Source organism: Daldinia caldariorum (genome assembly GCF_022478825.1).
Source record: "Daldinia caldariorum strain CBS 122874 unplaced genomic scaffold F4812scaffold_4, whole genome shotgun sequence".
Classification (NCBI taxonomy): domain Eukaryota; kingdom Fungi; phylum Ascomycota; class Sordariomycetes; order Xylariales; family Hypoxylaceae; genus Daldinia; species Daldinia caldariorum.
In genome coordinates this window covers 569,587-588,815 of record NW_025953040.1, presented here as the reverse complement: position 1 = coordinate 588,815, position 19,229 = coordinate 569,587, and the positions used below count along the sequence as shown (strand labels likewise).

Here is a 19,229-nt window from a genome sequence, read left to right as displayed (position 1 = left end):
CACTTGAATAATCTCTCTCTGTTGACGTCGTCTTGTCGGAACTCTTTGGGATATGGAAGAGATAACGATTGATCTGTCTTACGTTGCACTGTCGATGGCCACTGCGGGGGATTGGTGGAAAGACAGGGGGCAGCTTTTGTAAACAGCCCGTAGAGTGGGATGTTCCAATTACCTTTTCAGCATTTTCAAACTCCCACCCAACCTCGACTCTCCATTTCAAGCATTTGTATTAAAAGCAAGGTTTCTTGTTTGCCTACATACATGACCGATGAGAGAGAGAGTTGAGCTGAGAGGCAGATATCATCAGCCAAGCCGACCGGTCTGAGTTGTACAAAAGAGGCACAGTGAATGCATCTTTAATCTTACGTATACATCCGTTCATTTTCCTTGGACATTTTCACTTCCAAGCTTCAAGGTACGCAAGCCAGCGCAATTGACCAATCCCATCCCGTCGGCTTGCGTACCACTTCAATTAAGTGGCTGCCTGGCGATCATCAAAGCCTCGGGTCTTACGACTTTATCGATTGCCTCTCAGCTTTAAGGTATTTTTAAGGAAACATTTTTAAAAAAAATCATCTCGTGAGCTTGGTCGTTCGGAGTCTCAACTTTTGCTTCGCAGGCAATTGTCGTATACAATAGAATATGGCGGCCTTCAATTCGGCAGTGCCCCCCTTCCTAGGAGAGAAGCAAAGCGACAGCGACAACGTTCAGGCACGTTTCCAATTACCCCGGGAAGAACCGAGCTGGGGTTGGCGCCGTTTGAGTGCAGTGGCTTTAACCGTCATATCTGGTATCTTAATTATTGGTCATTTCGGCCACGGTCCGATTCACTATGGCTATCGCCATCCAGAGTTGGGAGAAGATCAAACCCAATCAAAATCTCTCGATGGGTGGACTGAATGGTCCAGCGTAAGCTCTCCTAAGCAATGTCATTAATCTGCGACAATGGACATATTATTAACACACTAGCCCCCGTATGAAATAGATTACACCGAGCGAAAAACTCATCTGGCAGCCGTGTTTCGCACTATACGGCGACGGCTTCCAATGCGCCCGGCTGACCGTACCTATGGATCACCACCGACCGCTCAACCAATCGGCGGACAATCCGAAAGTACACCTAGCCCTGGTCCTGAAGCCCGGTATCAACCGTACCGCAGACCCGGCATCCTACTCGGAGTCTCCACTTCTCATTAATCCCGGGGGCCCGGGAGGCAGCGGGGCGCATTTCGTGCTAATCACAGGGCCGGGGCTCCAAGAGGTGATTGGCGGAAACCGCGACGTGATCGGCTTCGACCCGCGCGGGGTCGGCGCTACCACGCCTAAGGCTGATTGTTTTGCGTCTGCGGATGATCCTTCGGGACTCGATGGGCGCAATATCGCTCTGATGAATCGATTGAGTTGGATGATGTCGGGCCGTGGCATTGGACTCGTCAACTCGAGCAACATCGCGCTTCGCAAGCTCGATGTCAGGTCGAGAGCCCTAGCCAAGCTCTGCAAGCGGAGAGATGAGGAGGAAGGAGACGATAGCATATTCCGGTACTCTAACACGCTGAACGTAGCGCGGGATATGCTCTCCATCATTCACGCCTGGGACGAGTGGAGATCGGGATCCAGCGACAAATCCGCGGAGGAACCAGACGCTGCGCTTGGACTCCGGACTGATTCGAAAATCAAATCGAAGGACAGCACGAAAGGAAAACTTGTCTACTGGGGGTTTTCCTACGGCACGCTCCTCGGGGCAACCTTTGCGTCCATGTTTCCAGATAAAGTCGGTCGACTCATCCTCGATGGTGTTGTGGACGCCGACCACTACGTCAACCCGATGTTAGGAGATGGCATCACGGACACCGACGCGATATGGGAGAAATTCTTCACCTACTGCGCCGACGCAGGAACAGAGTGTGAATTTTACCGGCTTGGAGATACTCCCGGGGACATCAAGGAGCGCTTCAACTATATCATGAGTTGGCTTGAGAAAGAGCCCGCGGTTGTCTTACCATTGCAATCGAATGTGCCTGTCTTAGTGACGGCGGGCGATATCAAGCAACAAATATTCGCAGCACTGTACTACCCGATCGTCATATTTCCTTCCATAGCTATACTCCTCAAGGCTCTCGTCGATAATAGGCTTGAGTCAATGATACCTAGTCCATCGCCGACCCCGTTTTGCCAAAACCTAACCTTGCCTCAATGGCCGGATGACGCCCAGAAAGTGATCGCGTGTAGTGACAAACGGTATAAGGTGAGAGTTCCCCAGTCTCTAGCGGTTTCATGAGGGACAGACCTAATATTTAGCAGCTCAAAGAAGACGCGGACGCGCTTCAACGGCGTTTTGAGAAGATGGCCTCCTATTCCTCATTTGCAGACGTCGTAAGTCCTACCTTCGCTAAGTCTTAGTAGCCAGAGAACTTTCTAACAGTTGACTTAGTGGATGGGAGTAGATCTCAATCTAGGTTGCAGCGGATGGGAAATCGAGTCAAAAGACCCTCCAATGCGTTGGGACGATCATCCAATCCACAAGCCCGAAGCCATCGAGACCAGCTTCCCCGTCTTATTCTTATCAAACCACCTCGACCCTGTGACGCCGCTGCATTATGCTTTGAAAATGACGCGCAAGTTCTCGGGAGCGAGTCTCGTAGAGCAGAAAGCAGAGGGCCATTGTACCATATCTTGCGTCTCACCTTGCATCGTAGGACACATCCGAGCATATCTCAACGACGGCATTGTGCCGCCCGTGCCGAAATATGGCTCCAATGACGAGGGCGAATGGACAACTTGCAAGTGTTACGAAAAGCCCTGGAAGTCACTAGATGACATGACTATGGTGTCACACTCGGACAGAAACTCCCAAGGAAAAATCGAAAGTGAATTCTTAACTGGGAAGACAGGCGAGGAGTTGGAGACTATGGAAGCCTCCCGACGCCTACGGACTCGGTTCATTGAATTTACGATGTCTCAGCAGCAATTCGGAGACCAGAACCCGCTTCGGAATGCGAATCTTAACAGCTTGAATTCGCTCAATAAGGAGCAAGCAAGCTGTAGCAAGCTGTGAGGACCAACTACGTGGATGACCGCGAACTAATATGAATATGCCCTTGCTGTATCATGAATGATGATTGTCCCGCTTGACTTCATTTATATCTTAAATTAGGTACGAAGTAATATACCTGATGAGTCATGACACCCTGTTTGATGTAAATTTCTCGAGGGGTCAACAAGGTCCTCATTACCTATTTCCCTAAACATTGGTATATGTCGTGTCACCTGGTCAGCTGGTTTCTTACATAGTACATTCATAATATATCACATTGACTTGTGCCTTCCATGTCTCAGGACTGGATGTATAAAAGAGCATTGACCAATCAAACACAATCAATTGAACCGTTTGGTTAACATCACGACGCTGCAACTAAATTCCGGGAAGGTGGGTTGTTGAATTAGCTTTAATTAGTATGGGTACTTCGAGTGCGGAGCTAGATAGTTCTAGTTTAAGTGTAACGAATCTTCTTATCAAGTAGAAATACTCTATAGAAAATGGTACGATAAGGGAATTGTGGATTTCGACTGGCCAATAAACGCGAACGCAACGACTTCCAATGAAATTTTTCTAGCTGCTGGTGGGAAGGTGGGAGCTTTTTTGTCTTCACTGCCGCTTGGTCCTTTTTTTTTATATCCCCCCCCCGCCTCCCACGACCCTCATCACCAGTCCCTTCTTTCCGTGTTGAATTGGTTTATTCCTTTCCCGGCTGCAGGGTAAATCTAATTCGAGATGTCTGCGTTTTCGCGCACCCTTGCGCCATTTTTGCGCGCCTCCCGTCACTCTCTCAGATCCGGTAGCACCGTCAACCCGTTACAATTTGCTGTGCGACAACAAAATGTAGCCGCAGCCCTCAACATCACCCGTTCCTATGCCGTTTACGAGAGAACGAAGCCTCACGTCAACGTCGGTACCATCGGTCACGTCGATCACGGAAAGGTACGTTGAGAGGATATGTCAAATTATACGCTACCTATCTTGATATACTATCCTATATATATTTATATATATATATCAGAGTACCCCTCAACTCTAGCTAATTATATCCAATTAGACCACTCTATCTGCTGCCATCACGAAGAGACAGGCCGAGAAGGGATTGGCAAACTTCTTAGAATATGGCGCTATCGACAAGGCACCTGAGGAGAGGAAGCGTGGTATCACCATTTCTACTGCACACATCGAATACTCGACGGAGAACCGACATTACTCCCACGTCGACTGCCCTGGTCACGCCGATTACATCAAGAACATGATTACTGGTGCCGCCAACATGGACGGTGCTATCATTGTCGTTGCTGCTTCCGATGGTCAAATGCCCCAGACGAGAGAACATCTTCTCCTCGCCCGTCAGGTTGGTGTCCAGAAAATCGTCGTCTTCGTCAACAAGATCGATGCTATTGAGGACCCCGAAATGTTGGAACTAGTCGAGATGGAAATGCGTGAGCTGCTCAACCACTACGGCTTCGAAGGTGACGAGACCCCCGTCATCATGGGTTCTGCCTTGATGGCTATGGAAGGCAAGCGACCCGAGATCGGTGCTGAGAAGATCGATGAGCTCCTGAAGGCCGTCGACGAGTGGATCCCTACCCCCCAGCGTGACCTTGACAAGCCCTTCTTGATGTCTGTTGAGGATGTCTTCTCCATTGCCGGTCGTGGAACTGTCGCCTCCGGCCGTGTTGAGCGAGGTGTCCTAAAGCGAGATGCCGAAGTCGAGCTGATCGGTAAGGGTACTGAGATTATCAAGACCAAGGTCACCGATATCGAGACCTTCAAGAAGTCCTGCGACGAATCTCGCGCTGGTGACAACTCCGGTCTGCTTCTCCGAGGTGTCCGACGAGAGGATATCAAGCGAGGTATGGTTATCGTCAAGCCTGGAACCGTCAAGGCCCACACCAAGTTCATGGTCTCTCTATACGTCCTTACCAAGGAGGAAGGTGGCCGGCACACCCCCTTCGTTGAGAACTACCGACCCCAGATGTACTTGCGAACCGCCGATGAGGCTGTAGCCCTACACTTCCCTGACGATGTTGAGGACAAGTCCAGGGCTGTCATGCCTGGTGACAACGTCGAGATGGTTGCCACCCTACACCACCCCATCGCCGTCGAGGTTGGTCAGCAAGTCAACGTCCGCGAGGGTGGACGAACCGTCGCCACCGGTATCATTACGCGAATCGTTCAATAAACGCGTCCGCGGACTATTTTGGGGGAGGGACTGGTCCATGTGTGCAAGAGGGATAGAACGGGCATCTTCGGCTTTGCGCTTTTTACAGCCGGCATGGGGGAAAATCTTGGCGTTTGCTCTCTTGTGTATAAGGGATTTCGGATTGTATCATATTTTGAGCCCATGTACACATGACATTTTCTTGTCTCCCCCGTGGCTCGTTGAATCTCTCCCCTCTGCTTTACGGCACGTCTTTATTTTTCCCCGTAATGTAACTCTAGCATGATGAAATGGTAAATGTTTGAACAATACCCTACCTTACCTACCTACGTAAGGTACTTTGCATGATGATATTTTGGGGGGGCTAGAATGTGATCTAAATGCTAAAAATTTGTGAAATACGAATTCTTCATGCTGATTTGTTAGTGTACCCCTTTAATATGAAGAGCTACACTAACCTACGGGACTAGTTTTGTAGTGTTGATAGCCGACTACTACGTCAAACCTGTTTGCTGAAATCAAAACTAGATTCAGGTCCCCTGGAGACAAGATCGTTTGGATTCTTCAAAAGAGCTATGATGTTACATCTACTGGTCCCACGTGTTCGTCAAAGGCCTGAAACACTCGAGTAACGAGACCACCACGTGGGTTATGTTACTTATAATAGAGAATTCATAGAATATTTTAACCCTAGCCAGATTTCACCGAGATCCCAATCTGACATCCTACCTTAGGTAGGCACCTAAATAGCCGAGACCATCCCTTGCCGACGGTCACCTAGGTAATCTTCGGGTCGTGGACCGGAGCGCCAAGACTTAGAGCCGTAGCTTACATAGTATGGAAGAATCAAAGCTCAAGTAGATCGGACCTATTGTGACATTCTACATGCATCCTATCTCATATAAGGTACCTATATAACTCACAGAAAGCCTACGTGACTAAGTATCTTGCATGATTGTTGGAGATTGTATAGATATTTCTACTCGTATCCGTGCATGGCGATGACCCTGAGTCCTGACTTACATGCGAACCCCCCTGTCCCCCTATCTCTCTCGAGACTCACATGAAAGCGTGTCTTGAGGGATACCTTACATAGTATGTAAAATATCGCAGAGCAGTTCCACATCTCTTACGATAGGGTGTATATTTATAGATGGATCACACCACAATTCTGATCGGTGAAGCTAATTTTCAAGGGCTCTCCTAGGGTTTTTCGTGCCCTCTTTTTCTAAAATCTATCTGGCATCTGCCGTTGGCCTAAGATATTAGGTAGTATCCAATCTAGCACGTTGCTGGCTACTCTCGCGGGCACGGATTCAGGGGGAAGAGCTGAGCCCTACGCTTAGTGTACCTAGGTACCTACCTACGCATCCAAACCTCTCATAGGTATTTCAGAGGTCACTGTCGCGAATGAAAGATGTGTCCGATCACGCCCTTGTGAACGGAGCAGAATTCCGACCCCCCTGTCAACAACAACTAAGGACTACATGATGGTATTTGTGTTTTTGCCCTAGCGTCGTCGCCGCTGCCCAACTGGACTGGGATCTCAACACACCCAGGGTACGAAGTAGGCAGTCCACATCGTGAAAAAGGAAAAGGTCGTAGCGTCCCTCACTAACGGCGGTTACTCGCACTAGCTTCCTGCGTTGAATTCTGATCGCCAAAAAAAAATCCCCTGGTAGCCATTGACCGGTTTTGGTAACCCATAGCGTAGAAAGCAAGGCAGGTGACGATGCTGTCGACGAGACTATTGATGATGAACCTATGAAAGGAATGCTTTTACCGGGTATATATTCATTCGCACATGTGAAGAGTACCTGGTGCCCTTGGTTAATCGTGGGGCGGTGGTAGTCAGCTCGGGAGAACCTGTCGACTATACCTAGGTAGTTACCTATTCGTTGGTGAAGATTAAAAGTTGTTCCTGACTATAGCCAAGATCTCTCTGCCGAGGATAAAAGTCCAAGATTTTTGGTTGTTTTCGGGTTAGCTTTTACCCTTAGGTAAGCCCCATTGGCCCTTCCGGCGCTTTTTTTTTTTTTTTTTTTTTTTTTTTTTTTTTTCCAACGCGCCGCTCGGTCCAGAATCCAAAAGCTGTTTTAGTGCACATACCTGTACCTGGTAGGTACGTATTCTGACAAGCTGACAAGCTTTCCCGACGGGCGAATAGGTAGCGTTTCCGAAGCCACGAAAAAGGGTCCTCTTTCCTATCGGGGCTTCGTTCTGGCAGCTGCTGGGTCCCCCATTATATCACAGCTCTTTCTTCCAGGCCTTACCCTAGGCAATCGAATCTCCAAATTGTACAGTGTATACACGCGTCTTCAAAACCACTTTACTCCAAAGTAAATGTAGTGGTTTCTCCATTTTCGATGTTCATCGGCAATGTAACCAAGCCCAGGTCATCTAAGTAACGATGATGAACAATGAGCAATGATATGAGATCATGAGCTTTTGGTGACCCTCTTCTTCTTCGTCCTTTCCTCCGATGGGCTTACCATCCGAAAACGCTTGTTGGAGTAAAAAAAAGAGGGATTTTAAACCGCCAAGCCTTTTCTTATATCACTGTAGAAACGTTAGGAGCACATGTAAAGAGGTAGAAGGAGGATCACGGTATCACCTAGGGCATGTCCGTCGAGGTAATTGCTCTTGTCCCGTCATTCTATTATCAGGGGTCCACACGAGATCGTTAGCGGCACGGGTTTAGTTCGGATTTTTTATTTTTTTTTATTTTTTTATGTTCTGCGTTGTTGTCGATAAAATACCGTCACCTATTTTGACTCTTGGCCAAGAAGTAAAGGAGCAACAAGCAACGAAGAATGGAAATTCAAGATCAGGCCAAAGTTACCGACGACCACGATTTCGAAGAAGAAGAAAATATTGTCAGTTGGTCTCATATTAATAGGTGTATTACCCATTTCGCGATCTTGCCATCTTACGTTAGTGTTTTTTGATGGTTTGTCAATTTTTACCAAAAGTCGCACAGGGCAGACAGGGCAGACAAGGGTATAGCTAGAATGAAACCTCAAACCTCAATTAGTAAATGAGACTTGAATTCCATCCATTAACTGGCTTCCGTTCTCTTGGGTCTTACTAGATCGGGTAAGCCTTGTATTGAGTTTTTTTTTTTAGTTTTTTTTTTTTTGTTGTTTCTGTGGATCGGTCTTTTCCTTAGCTCTTAAGCTGCAAAGAGTGGGACCCTTGGAATTTGCAGCTCGAAGGACGCCCATAAGTCGAAATGTGATTCAACCCTTACGACAGATACCACTTTTTTCTCCTATCTTAAAAAATGTCTGCTCATCATGACGAGCTTTTTTTTTTTTTTTTTTTTTCGCAGGAAATTATTCTGCTTTCAAAGAAAGCCATGATGTTGATCAATTTCCCAATATCAATCCCTTATAGCTTACAATTGACCTCAGAATGCTTTCAACTTCCTCAATTGCCACGTCCCGGCCGTCGAATTCGAGCCGTGTGGCCCCCGATCCTTACGGGTCCCGGCCCTGTGGATCCTTCGCAACACCGAGGTTTGCCGAACCATCTCCTTCCTCAAAATATACATAGTATCTTTCTCGACTCGCGCCCTCGTGCCTGAAAAGAGCTAAAAATGCGTTCCAAATTAAGCCTTACCAGGTTTCCAACATTGACATGATCAATAGCCAATAACCAACCCAACCTATCCCCTCTCGCATAACAATGGGGATATACTCTAATAGGAAACTCTCAGTGGCTCCGCCATCGGGCACCATCCAGTTCGTTCTCTTACCTCTAGTGTAAAACTTTTAACCAACTCGTGTGAACCAATGAGGTCCCTCAGCCAGGCAAGTTATTACCCGAAGGCTTCTGGTCTAAAGCCTCAAGGGTCATTGCCTTCTCTTATATAAAGGATTGGATCCCGCCCCCTTTCGCGCTTTTGGTAGAGATCCATAACCATTTCCACACTGACCGTGTGATGATATCCTAAGATAATATTTCCCTTTCTACATCTCTTCAAGGATATAAGGATAATAAGGATATATAACAACACCAACATGGATCCTTACGAAGTGCCCACCATGGAAGGCACGTCTGCACGACCAAATCAACCCGATCAAGTCGACCAAGCTGACCAAGTCAAGTATGGGTCAATCGTCCCTGGATCGTTAGCTCGCAAACCTACCAACCCATTGGCTCGAAGTCCTACCAAGGAAACAGTTCGAGATCCGAACCTGGATTTGAACTTACCCTACCGAACACTTTCCGGCGACGCAAACCTTTCGGAATATACCACAGAAACCCCCTCCGGTGCGATACCCGGTCCCGTAAGACCTGATGGAGAACGCCGGTACAAACTTGTCACCTTCACGCCGGGTGACCCTGAAAACCCGAAGAACTGGTCGAAGGCCTATAAGTGGTATTGTACTATGGTCGTTGCTGCGACGTGTTTCGTCGTAGCTTTCTCGTCCAGTGTCATCACGGCCGATATTGCTGGCGTGTCCGATGAATTCGGTGTCAGCGAAGAGGTTGCGCTTCTCAGTATTAGTCTATTCGTCGTAGGATTCGGTGTTGGTAAGTATAAGCTCCTAAAAGAGAATTCAGACAATAGAGAATCGACTAACAGTTAAAAAAGGACCTATGGCATTCGCACCACTATCTGAAATTTACGGAAGACGTATCATCTACGGAACAACGCTACTGATCGCCGTGATTTTCATTATTCCCGGTGCTGTTGCGAAGAACATCGCTACTCTCCTAGTCGCCCGAGCTATCGATGGCATTGCCTTCTCCGCTCCCATGACGCTTGTTGGCGGTACCCTCGCCGACCTTTGGAGATCTGAAGAGAGAGGTATTCCCATGGCTGCTTTCTCCGCAGCCCCTTTCATTGGTCCTGCTAGTAAGCATCCCTACAATAGAATTCCCCCTTTAGTAATTGTTGATTGCTAACAAGAGTTACAGTCGGTCCCCTCGTTGGTGGTTTCTTATCTGATGCTGCTGGCTGGCGATGGCTTTACTGGATTCACCTAATCCTCGCTTTCATCGTCTGGGTCTTAATCACATTCACTGTCCCCGAGACCTACGCACCCACGATTCTAGCCAAGCGAGCCAAGAAAATGCGCCAGGAAACTGGCTCGCCGGACTACGTTACAGAAGAAGATATTGATAAGCGACCCCTTGGCGAGCGATTAGCTATTTTCTTGGTTCGACCCTTCCAGCTTCTGTTCGGCGAATTAATTGTCTTCTTGATCAGCTTGTACATGTCCGTCCTATACGGTCTTCTGTACATGTTCTTCGTCGCTTTCCCCATCATATTCCAGCAAGGCAAGGGATACTCCGCCAGTATCACCGGTCTTATGTTGTAAGTGCAAATTTATCCTTCATGTTTTTTTTTCCTTCAATTCGATCGCTAACCCCAACCTAATAGCATTCCTCTAGCTGTCGGTGTCATCTGCTCGGCTATCTGCTCGCCCCTGGTCAACACACACTACCGAAAGCTCATCTCTAAGTACAACGGTCTCCCCCCGCCGGAGCTTCGTCTTATTCCCATGATGTGCTCCTGCTGGTTCATCCCGATCGGTCTGTTCATCTTCGCCTGGACCTCGTACCCACGTCTCAGCTGGGTCGGTCCCGCTCTCGGTGGTTTCCCCGTCGGCTTCGGCTTCATCTTCCTGTACAACAGCGCCAACAACTACCTCGTCGACGCGTACCAGCACCAAGCCGCCTCCGCCCTCGCGGCCAAGACCTGCATCCGATCGTTCTGGGGTGCCGGCGTGGTCCTGTTCACGGAGCAGATGTACGCTCGGCTAGGCTACGAGTGGGCCAGCACCCTTCTCGCCTTCATCTCCCTCGCCTGCTGCGGCATCCCCTTCCTGTTCTGGACTTACGGCGAGCGCATCCGGCAGAAGAGCAAGTACGCCTACGCCGGCGACGAGGACGAGAAGATCGCCAACGCTTCCGAGGGCATCGGCCCCGTCGTCCGCGAATACGACTCCGAAGACCAGGATCTGAGGCGCGCGAGGAGCTACGTTAGCAACCCTTGAACGCGGACCTGATCTCAAGAACAAGATTTCAATAAGAGTTTTTTCGACTAGAGGTTATAGAATCTCGGTTAGACATAGACAGAGTAGGTACCCAACACCTTAGAGGGTACGTAAAAAGGAGATATAGATGGTAAAGTAGTTATATGTGCCGCCGACATGATTGGCGCAGGCTACTTGGAACACGAAGAAGAAGAATACGGTTTCCGCCGCGGCCTGCTATACCCTTACCTACCATAGTACCGCCTGGCCCAGGAGCCAAGTGTCGCAGCGGAGTATCAAGGCGTTTCGTCATCAGCGTTGCGCTTGAGTACCGCTTATAATGTAGATCGGAGAAAGGAAGAAAGGGAAATACGACACGACACGGGCCAAAGATGCTATTTTATGATTTTTTTTTTTTATAAAGCAATGAGCATTTTTCTTGGTTTGGTATGGTCTTGGGAGATCCTTTTGGGGCGGAGAGAGAAAAAAAAGGGTGGGGGGTGTCTTGCCTGTCTATTGCTTTTGGAGATACCACTTTGGATAGACGCATCGCATCGCGTCGCATTTTGGTTTTAAGGTGGAAGAGACTACTAGACGCCGCTTTTATATGGCATATAGTATTGTGTAATGAATTAATACGAAAACTTTCAAAATCAAAAACTTCTTCGTTTATATATGTTGTATTGTGAAACTATATAGAGGTAAGTTGATTGATGGCTTAAGTAGGACTGACGACTGCTAGTTAGTTATGACATAGATCAGAGTTCAACTTGTTTCGAGACAGGAATTAAATGAATTTTTGTCTATTAAGAAATGCCTATTCTATAAAAGTTTGTACCTGGCCATGTCGAGCCAATTATATATATACACTTGATGAATCTAGTAATAATATTCTCTCTCTCTCTCTCTCTTTCTTACGCTCTATGCTCTTCCCACCGATCAACCCACAGCTTCATCCATTCCGTATTCACCGGCTTCAGCGCCCTTGCCGTCGGGCTCGCGTGTAGGGTATTGTCAACACGCCAGGTGTAGTCGTCCTCGCCCGCCTTACTACCTCCTGCGCCCCTATTCTTAGCTTCTCCGTCGATAGTTCTCTTCACACCGTCGGCGCGGTGATGCGGTACAATTGACTTATAGAAGCCCAATAGCTTAGCGGCGGGATTGTCACGCTTGGACGACTTCTGGTCGAAGGTGCTGCCCTCGAGTGCCTCGATCCAGGTCTCGAGAGGTACCGTCTCGTCCGCAATGCCTTTCTCTTGTAACGCGGGGACTAGGTCCGAAAAGGGCACGGCGTGGGGGTTCACGAGGTTGTACACCTTTGCCCCTCTTTGCTTCGTTTTCTCCGAGGAAGTATCGTTTTCGCCCTTGGTGCAGGTTACCTCGCCAACGACCTCTAGGATAATCTTACTTAGCTCGTTGACAGGGACCCATTCCACGCGACTATTTGTGCCTAGGCTTTTGGGCAGCATGCCTAGGAATTTCGAGCTGCGCACTAGACTTGGGAACCATTCCCAGGGGTTCCAAGCACCCCCTGCCGCTACGGGACCAGCAACCTGGCCAACGCGCAAGACTGCTGCACGTCTCTTATTTTCTATTCCCGCTAGCGCCCATGCGTCGAGAATTCGCTCCCCAATGTATTTTGACCGCGCATAACCCTGCCGCAAGACTAGTTCCTCCGGTTCTTGTAAGACTTCCTCCGGGACGTCGCGGGCAGCGCCCATCGCAGCCGAGATACTTGAAACAAAGAGTACCGCAGGCCGCTGCGCGCCGTTCTGCGCAAGCTCGAGCAGGTTCACTAGCCCCGCGATTGATGGCTCGAAGGATTGCAAGGGAAGCAAGAAGTTTACGGGCCAGGCGTTGTGGATTATGGCTGTAGTCTCGGCCAGGAGAACGCCGTAGTCTTTTGGTGCTAGGCCCAAGAATGGCGCCCCAAAATCCTTTACTGTGAGGAAAACTACGCGACCGTTCGACACTTGCGCCGGAGGAAAGCCTCGCAGTTTCAATGCTGCAGCTTGCTTGGATTCTGCGTCTGCGGCCCGGTTCAGGCAGAAAATGCGACGGACGTGTGATTCGGGCTGCGCCTGTAGTTCTGCGAGAAGATAAGTACCGAGAGATCCCGTGGATCCTGTCAGTATGATGGATAGGGGAGTGCCCAGGCATTGGGAGCCGGGGAGGTACTTGGCCAACATGTCTGAAACGCCGCCATCTGGGGCTTCGGATTTGACCTGGCCACTGTCGTCACTGAGATACACGGAAAGTGTATTCGCTATGGACCGCGCAGTTGTGGAACTATATAAAAGGCTGATATGGATACCGTGCAAAACATCCTCAGATAGACCGTAGCTACGTAATGCAGCCTTCAGTCGCGAAACAGTGAGGGTAACTCCATTAGAATCGAGCCCGCGAGCAAAGACATCAGTGTCAGCATCGACATCGTGCGAGTCAAGCGCCTGCTGGAATAGTTGCGTGAGCACAGGTGTCAAACCCTCTGGTGTCAGGGAGGTAATAGGCTCCAGGTCGCTAACCATGATCCCGCTCTCTACACACTCGTATAGCGCATCGATCTCGTTCTCATAAGCCTGCAAAGTGAGCTGCCGCTGAGTAGTACCTTTGCCAGCACGCAAGAATGGCTTGCCTGGGCGGACGAATAGGACGAGCTCTCGGGGGACTTGGCCGAATTTTGGAGAGGACTTGTTAGCTTCGTGGATGGTAGGCCAAAGCTTTGCAAGCGCGGCATGCGCCTCTTCGTCTGTTGTTGGCAGTAGATGGTCGTACAGCTCAACAAGCATGCAAAGTCTAAAGCGATGGGAGCCTCCAACAATAACACCTCGGACGTCTGGGTGTGCATTTATCGTAGCTTCGAAGTCTGTTGGGTCCATCTTGTAGCCGTTGGCCATAGCAACCCAGTTATCAGTACGACCACGATAACGCCACCATCCGGGTTGGCCGGGGACGGGAGAGAACAAGTCTTTGGTTCGATATTCGTGCTCTAGATCCGGATAAGAGCGGAAATATGAGTAGAGGCGATCAATGGTTGGGATACGGGGGAAGACGAGCTCGTACAGTCCGGGCAAAACTTCTTCCATGCGCTGGCCAACCTCAACGAAGCGTATCGCGTCCCAGTTCTCTGAGTTGGGCGAATAGTTCATATGCATCAAGGCGCCCTCCGTACTTCCAATAAGACTATACAAGTGCGGTGTGACTTTAGCAACCCTGGCACCAAGTACAGGGTTAATAGGTCCACCGACGTAACCGATATGCTTAAGGCGCGAGAACGCCTCGAGGCCGGGTGGGTAGTCAAGCATATTCTCGATTGGCACGGCGGGACAAATGAGACTGTTAGCACCGGACTGGTTGATGACGTCCGTAATACTGGCTGGGCCGATGGGGATGTCAGGATGCATAAGGATAGCTGTCATTTCTGAATGTAGTGCGACCATAGTGATATACATGGCACCGGCCTATTTCAGTTAGAATAACAGTACATTTCCTAGGTAAATATACGAGTAGGTGGGTAGCTTACATGCGATTGCGATCCGACGACGAGAACGTCGTGGTTGGCAAGCGTACTGCATGTATGTCTCTCCACATGGACACCCTCAGGGAGGACACCCTTCTCTAGGGGAGAGAAGAGGCATTCATAGTGGGAATGTGTCCACCAAATTGGCTTTGGATGTCCTGTTATGAGCGAGTGTTCAGTATGGTGGATGCAGCTAAGTTTAACGAAAACCCATCTACTATTATTTATCAAACGGAATCATGGGTAATAATAGGAGGCATTTAGATAGGGTACGAATAGAAAAAATAATTAAATCGGGATCTAAAGGAGTGTCCTACCTGAAGTTCCGGAAGTGTGTAACCCCATAAACCTCTTCGTTTTGATATCATCGTAGGTCCTGTTGAAAGGAAAATCGGGAACAGGTTCCGGGGACAGTATTTCCTCGAGAGATAGACCTGGACGAGCGGCCACATTTGGACTAGCCTTTTCAATAAGTTCTGCGAGTGTCCCTGAGGACTCGGGTCCGTATAACATGTGCTTGGCCCCAACCGCTTCGAACAACCGAAGATTGGCAGAAACTCGATTATGTAGAGACGGAAGCACCACGACCTTTCCAGTCTTCATAGCAGCTATAATCCATATCATGTAACGAGCATCGCTCTGGGACATCCATATGAAGTACTCGTCCGAAGGGAGGTGTTCGGTGAGGAACCAGGCGGCCCTGTTAACGGCATTATCGAGGATAGCAAATGTCACTTCGATAGGAGCACGATCCGGATGACAGATTTTCATAAGAGGACGCTTCTGGTTTATTCTCCTCTTGATGACATTAGGTATTAACTCGTGGAAGCCAGCCATGATTCGTAGGAAAAGCCCAAAAAAAGCTTGATAGGTTAGCGATGAAAGATAAAAGAAGGTCTGCGACTTGATTGTTGAAAGAAGCTGTCTTTACTTCACTTTAGCAAGTTGGGGCATTCTTAGAAATATATCCTTCTTCATGAGGTACTTTACGAAGTACCTTATGCAGGCAAACAAACAGTTCCTTCTCATTCCTAAGCCGAGGCGTGCAGCAAATGCCCTTTGTTGACGACATGGGCCGTTCTTTCACCTCGCCTGTAGCCTCAAGGCAAGGGAATAGTGCCTTCGGATACGTACCGGATATACCAGCGTGGTAGCACATAAAAAAGACTTGGTAAACATAACTTCCATAACTTCCTAATCCACAATGGCTGCTTCACCCAGCCGCCTATGCACCAGTTATAGCGACGGCTATGTTGTAGGTATATCCACCTTACATAACCCTATATGTGTACAAATAGAAATACCTACATGGGATAGATTGCCGGGATAATTAATAAATGCTAAGCAACGTCAGGGTAGTACTTACTATGACGGGATGGTCCGAATAAACCAATCAGTCCTCCGATAGCCCGCGAATAACTGAGATGGATCTATTTGTTCGATCGAAGTCATCGGGAATAAAGACGGGAATACTCGAAATATAACTCAATCTCAACTACCTCGACGACACCACCGCAACTTTGTATAATGATCCATGGATATGCAGGTAATGGAACTCGCGCAGTCGCATAAAGACACATCATGAACAATATAAATATTATAACACCTACGCATACAGTCCTGCAAGCATTACTCCCGTTGATATTCCCGGCTCTTGGCATCACGGCCGTGGCCTATCCTTCTTGAAAGAGACATATTGCTCTCTGTATATTAACTTGTAATGAATGATGGATTCAGGTACATGTTGCCTAATCAAGGTCCTGTATTTAATCCAGGTCCATCGTTGGAGTGGAGCGTTGGCCATATGAAGTTCGGGTTTAAGGCGATCATAACATCAGAGGCATTTGAACTTGATCCCAGGCTAGGGTGAGAGCTGGAAGGGATTATGAAAACATAGCCAAGTTTGCATTCCCGATTCCTCACTCTCGGGTCCATTCCGTGAGGTATCGGAGATAAGTGAGTTTAATAGGAACTTCGGTTAGCAAACTACAAGCATACCTCCAGAATCGAGTGGGAAGAACCGTTCTGTCTCTTGTATTATCCTGCTTGAGGAATAACAGGTACCTAAGGTAGTGATTGCCTTTCCCCCAAAAGACACGGGGTCTTCATTCGTATTAAATCGGGAACCCTGTAAGAAAACCGTCACATTTCATACGACGTAAAAAACGAATAACATAATCGAATTCTCGTAAGCATTGTCGTGGGGTGGTTTAGCTGTCTAGGTAGTCGGATTGAAGAGCCGTTTGCTCATTTCCCTTCCACGCAAACCCGTACCAATGCCTCAAAGGCAACTGCTCAACCCTGTTCCTAATAACAAACCAACAACTCCATATCCGCAGTCGCATTGACGATGCCCGGCGAGAGATATCGTGGTAGGAAAGAAAGTCACATTCTGAAAAGGGCATTTATCGGTGCTAAGAAAAAAAAAAGAAAAAAAAGTTAGCCTCTCCGCTTACGTCGTATTGTCGTTCTGATTTATTTCGTACCTTGATGAAGCCAATGTCGGAGGACTTCTCACGGAAGCACTGACGGCAGATGTTGAGGCCGTACTTGCGGATCAGACCGGCCTTGTGGGTGCAGACACGGCTACGTTAGGTTAGCTGACGGACTTCCTCACGATAGAGACATCCAATAAAGAATATATATATGTCGAAACATACCAAGAGCGAGAGCCCTTGCCGTACGTTCGCGGGCGCGAGTTCCAGACGGATTCGTGAGACATATTGTCGGTTGTGGTGTTGCGATAGCGATGATCACGAACGTTTAGTTTGCAGGATGTTGTCTGGATGTCGAACTACGATTCGGAAAACTTTCGCGAATTTTTTTGGAGATTATGGGATTGAGAGAGGAAAATTGTGTGTTCGCGTAAGGGTTGCAGGGGTATTGACTAAAATTGGGGTACGTACAGGGGACCATTTCTTCAAAGTCGCCTGAGCCCCAGTTTTCAAATCTTTGAAACTTGAAAGACAAGCCACAAGTCGCCGCCCACGTGCCTTATCAGCATCTTATCGATAATCTTTACTCGACTTTTAACATGTACTATGTAACCAGGTTCTTTGCATTAAGCTAGGTACCTGGTATGATGCCCGGTGCTGCCCGTTGCAAAGTGGCATCTTCTGCTTTGTATTTCAAAGCAGCATTAACTGATGACCTACCACACACTCTTGGGATAACAATAGAATAGCAACTATTTGACCCAATCCCAATCCTTTTTAACCGCACTTACACCTAGCATTTAGACCTATTTCCTTTTTGCTATATTTCTCTTAATACCCCAGACAATTGTGAACCAAAGCAACAATGGTTTTAATAAAGAGCTTCGTGCTCGCCGGGTTAGCTGCTGCTGTAGCAGCTAAGTCAGCAGTCCTTGATCTCATCCCCTCCAACTTCGATAAGGTTGTGCTTAAGTCCGGAAAACCTACTCTTGTCGAGTTCTTTGCCCCCTGGTGTGGTCACTGCAAGAACCTCGCTCCCGTATACGAAGAGTTAGCCCAGGCTTTCGCTACTTCTAAGGATGTTCAGATTGCCAAGGTAGACGCCGACGCCGAGAGATCCCTAGGCCAGAAGTACGGTGTTCAAGGATTCCCTACTCTCAAGTGGTTCGATGGCAAGAGTGACAAGCCCGTCGACTATCAGGGCGGCCGGGATCTCGAGAGTCTGACGAAGTTCATCACCGACAAGACTGGCGTCAAGGCTAAGAAGAAGCTGGAGATGCCTAGTCAGGTAAACATGTTGACGGATGCTACGTTCAAGGAGATCATTGGAGGCGATAAGAACGTGCTTGTTGCCTTCACTGCTCCCTGGTGCGGTCGTATGTATTACCCAATTACCTATCCAGCACAATTCCCAGATGCACAAGCTAACCTTGAAGCAGACTGCAAGGCTTTAGCTCCTACCTGGGAGACACTGGCCGAGGACTTCATCAACGAACCCCACGTTGTCATCGCTAAGGTGGATGCCGAAGCTGAGAACAGCAAGGCGACTGCCAACGAGCAAGGTGTTGCCTCTTACCCGACTATTAAGTTCTTCCCCAAGGGTTCCACCGAAGGAGAGGCCTACTCCGGCGGCCGAAGCGAGAAGGACCTCGTTGACTTCCTTAACGAGAAGACCGGTACTCACCGTGTTCCCGGCGGTGGCCTCGATGCGACCGGAGGTACTATCGACGTTTTGAACCATATCGCGTTAAAATATGCTGCTGGCAGCGACAAGTTGGCCGACCTGCTCGCAGAGGCTAAGAAGGTCGCCGAAGGCCTAGCCGAGGACGCCCAGTACAAGTATGCGCAATACTATATCAGAGTGCTCGACAAGCTGTCACAGAACGAGGGCTACGTCGCGAAGGAGTCGGCTCGCCTTGATGGTATTATCAAGAAGGGTGGCCTGGCCCCTTCCAAGCTAGATGAGCTCCAGAGCAAGACCAACATCTTGAAGCAATTCATCAAGAAGGTCGAGGAGGCTGTCACGAGTGATGATGAGAAGGAAGAGCTATAGGGTGACTCGTTCATGAACAAATTAAATCGA

General features: G+C 48.6%; 6 protein-coding genes across 6 annotated transcripts; 4 read left to right on the top strand and 2 right to left on the bottom strand.

Moving 5' to 3' along the window:
- Positions 1–72: 72 nt before the first annotated feature.
- Positions 73–3,234, top strand: F4812DRAFT_302529 (TAP-like protein-domain-containing protein). Its single transcript, XM_047931236.1, has 4 exons — positions 73–909; positions 986–2,245; positions 2,302–2,373; positions 2,432–3,234. Exons 1-4 carry the CDS (start codon positions 643–645, stop codon positions 3,053–3,055), a joined length of 2,223 nt encoding a protein of 740 aa, XP_047792080.1. The 5' UTR covers positions 73–642; the 3' UTR covers positions 3,056–3,234.
- Positions 3,235–3,716: 482 nt separating this feature from the next.
- F4812DRAFT_420281 (translation elongation factor Tu) lies at positions 3,717–5,917 on the top strand. The gene is made up of 2 exons (XM_047933430.1): positions 3,717–3,979; positions 4,095–5,917. The coding sequence occupies exons 1-2, from the start codon at positions 3,773–3,775 to the stop codon at positions 5,223–5,225; spliced, it is 1,338 nt and encodes a 445-aa protein (XP_047792079.1). The 5' UTR covers positions 3,717–3,772; the 3' UTR covers positions 5,226–5,917.
- Positions 5,918–9,099: 3,182 nt separating this feature from the next.
- On the top strand, positions 9,100–11,426 carry F4812DRAFT_302462 (MFS general substrate transporter). The gene is made up of 4 exons (XM_047931235.1): positions 9,100–9,743; positions 9,805–10,068; positions 10,131–10,530; positions 10,597–11,426. Exons 1-4 carry the CDS (start codon positions 9,227–9,229, stop codon positions 11,210–11,212), a joined length of 1,797 nt encoding a protein of 598 aa, XP_047792078.1. The 5' UTR covers positions 9,100–9,226; the 3' UTR covers positions 11,213–11,426.
- Positions 11,427–12,021: 595 nt separating this feature from the next.
- Positions 12,022–15,629, bottom strand: F4812DRAFT_420271 (acetyl-CoA synthetase-like protein). The gene is made up of 3 exons (XM_047933429.1): positions 15,029–15,629; positions 14,715–14,869; positions 12,022–14,652 (listed from the first exon to the last, which is right to left on the bottom strand). The coding sequence occupies exons 1-3, from the start codon at positions 15,546–15,548 to the stop codon at positions 12,106–12,108; spliced, it is 3,222 nt and encodes a 1,073-aa protein (XP_047792077.1). The 5' UTR covers positions 15,549–15,629; the 3' UTR covers positions 12,022–12,105.
- Positions 15,630–16,869: 1,240 nt separating this feature from the next.
- F4812DRAFT_420269 (ribosomal protein S14) lies at positions 16,870–17,642 on the bottom strand. The gene is made up of 3 exons (XM_047933428.1): positions 17,372–17,642; positions 17,198–17,297; positions 16,870–17,125 (listed from the first exon to the last, which is right to left on the bottom strand). The coding sequence occupies exons 1-3, from the start codon at positions 17,431–17,433 to the stop codon at positions 17,117–17,119; spliced, it is 171 nt and encodes a 56-aa protein (XP_047792076.1). The 5' UTR covers positions 17,434–17,642; the 3' UTR covers positions 16,870–17,116.
- A 369-nt stretch (positions 17,643–18,011) lies between these two features.
- Positions 18,012–19,199, top strand: F4812DRAFT_450219 (disulfide isomerase; the record flags this gene model as incomplete). Its single annotated transcript, XM_047936067.1, has 2 exons — positions 18,012–18,522; positions 18,586–19,199. The coding sequence occupies 2 exons, from the start codon at positions 18,012–18,014 to the stop codon at positions 19,197–19,199; spliced, it is 1,125 nt and encodes a 374-aa protein (XP_047792075.1).
- Positions 19,200–19,229: the final 30 nt, after the last annotated feature.

Bases quoted from the DNA above. Each gene is read 5' to 3' on its own strand.
- F4812DRAFT_302529 (XM_047931236.1), top strand. From the start codon at position 643: ATGGCGGCCTTCAATTCGGCAGTGCCCCCCTTCCTAGGAGAGAAGCAA. The intron at 2,246-2,301 runs GTGAGAGTTCCC...AATATTTAGCAG, and splicing joins GTAGTGACAAACGGTATAAG to CTCAAAGAAGACGCGGACGC. The intron at 2,374-2,431 runs GTAAGTCCTACC...CAGTTGACTTAG, and splicing joins ATTCCTCATTTGCAGACGTC to TGGATGGGAGTAGATCTCAA.
- F4812DRAFT_420281 (XM_047933430.1), top strand. From the start codon at position 3,773: ATGTCTGCGTTTTCGCGCACCCTTGCGCCATTTTTGCGCGCCTCCCGT. The intron at 3,980-4,094 runs GTACGTTGAGAG...ATATCCAATTAG, and splicing joins GTCACGTCGATCACGGAAAG to ACCACTCTATCTGCTGCCAT.
- F4812DRAFT_302462 (XM_047931235.1), top strand. From the start codon at position 9,227: ATGGATCCTTACGAAGTGCCCACCATGGAAGGCACGTCTGCACGACCA. The intron at 10,069-10,130 runs GTAAGCATCCCT...CAAGAGTTACAG, and splicing joins CCCTTTCATTGGTCCTGCTA to TCGGTCCCCTCGTTGGTGGT. The intron at 10,531-10,596 runs GTAAGTGCAAAT...CCAACCTAATAG, and splicing joins AGTATCACCGGTCTTATGTT to CATTCCTCTAGCTGTCGGTG.
- F4812DRAFT_420271 (XM_047933429.1), bottom strand. From the start codon at position 15,548: ATGGCTGGCTTCCACGAGTTAATACCTAATGTCATCAAGAGGAGAATA. The intron at 14,870-15,028 runs GTAGGACACTCC...CGCTCATAACAG, and splicing joins ACACACTTCCGGAACTTCAG to GACATCCAAAGCCAATTTGG. The intron at 14,653-14,714 runs GTAAGCTACCCA...TAACTGAAATAG, and splicing joins TCGTCGGATCGCAATCGCAT to GCCGGTGCCATGTATATCAC.
- F4812DRAFT_420269 (XM_047933428.1), bottom strand. From the start codon at position 17,433: ATGTCTCACGAATCCGTCTGGAACTCGCGCCCGCGAACGTACGGCAAG. The intron at 17,298-17,371 runs GTATGTTTCGAC...AACCTAACGTAG, and splicing joins GGCAAGGGCTCTCGCTCTTG to CCGTGTCTGCACCCACAAGG.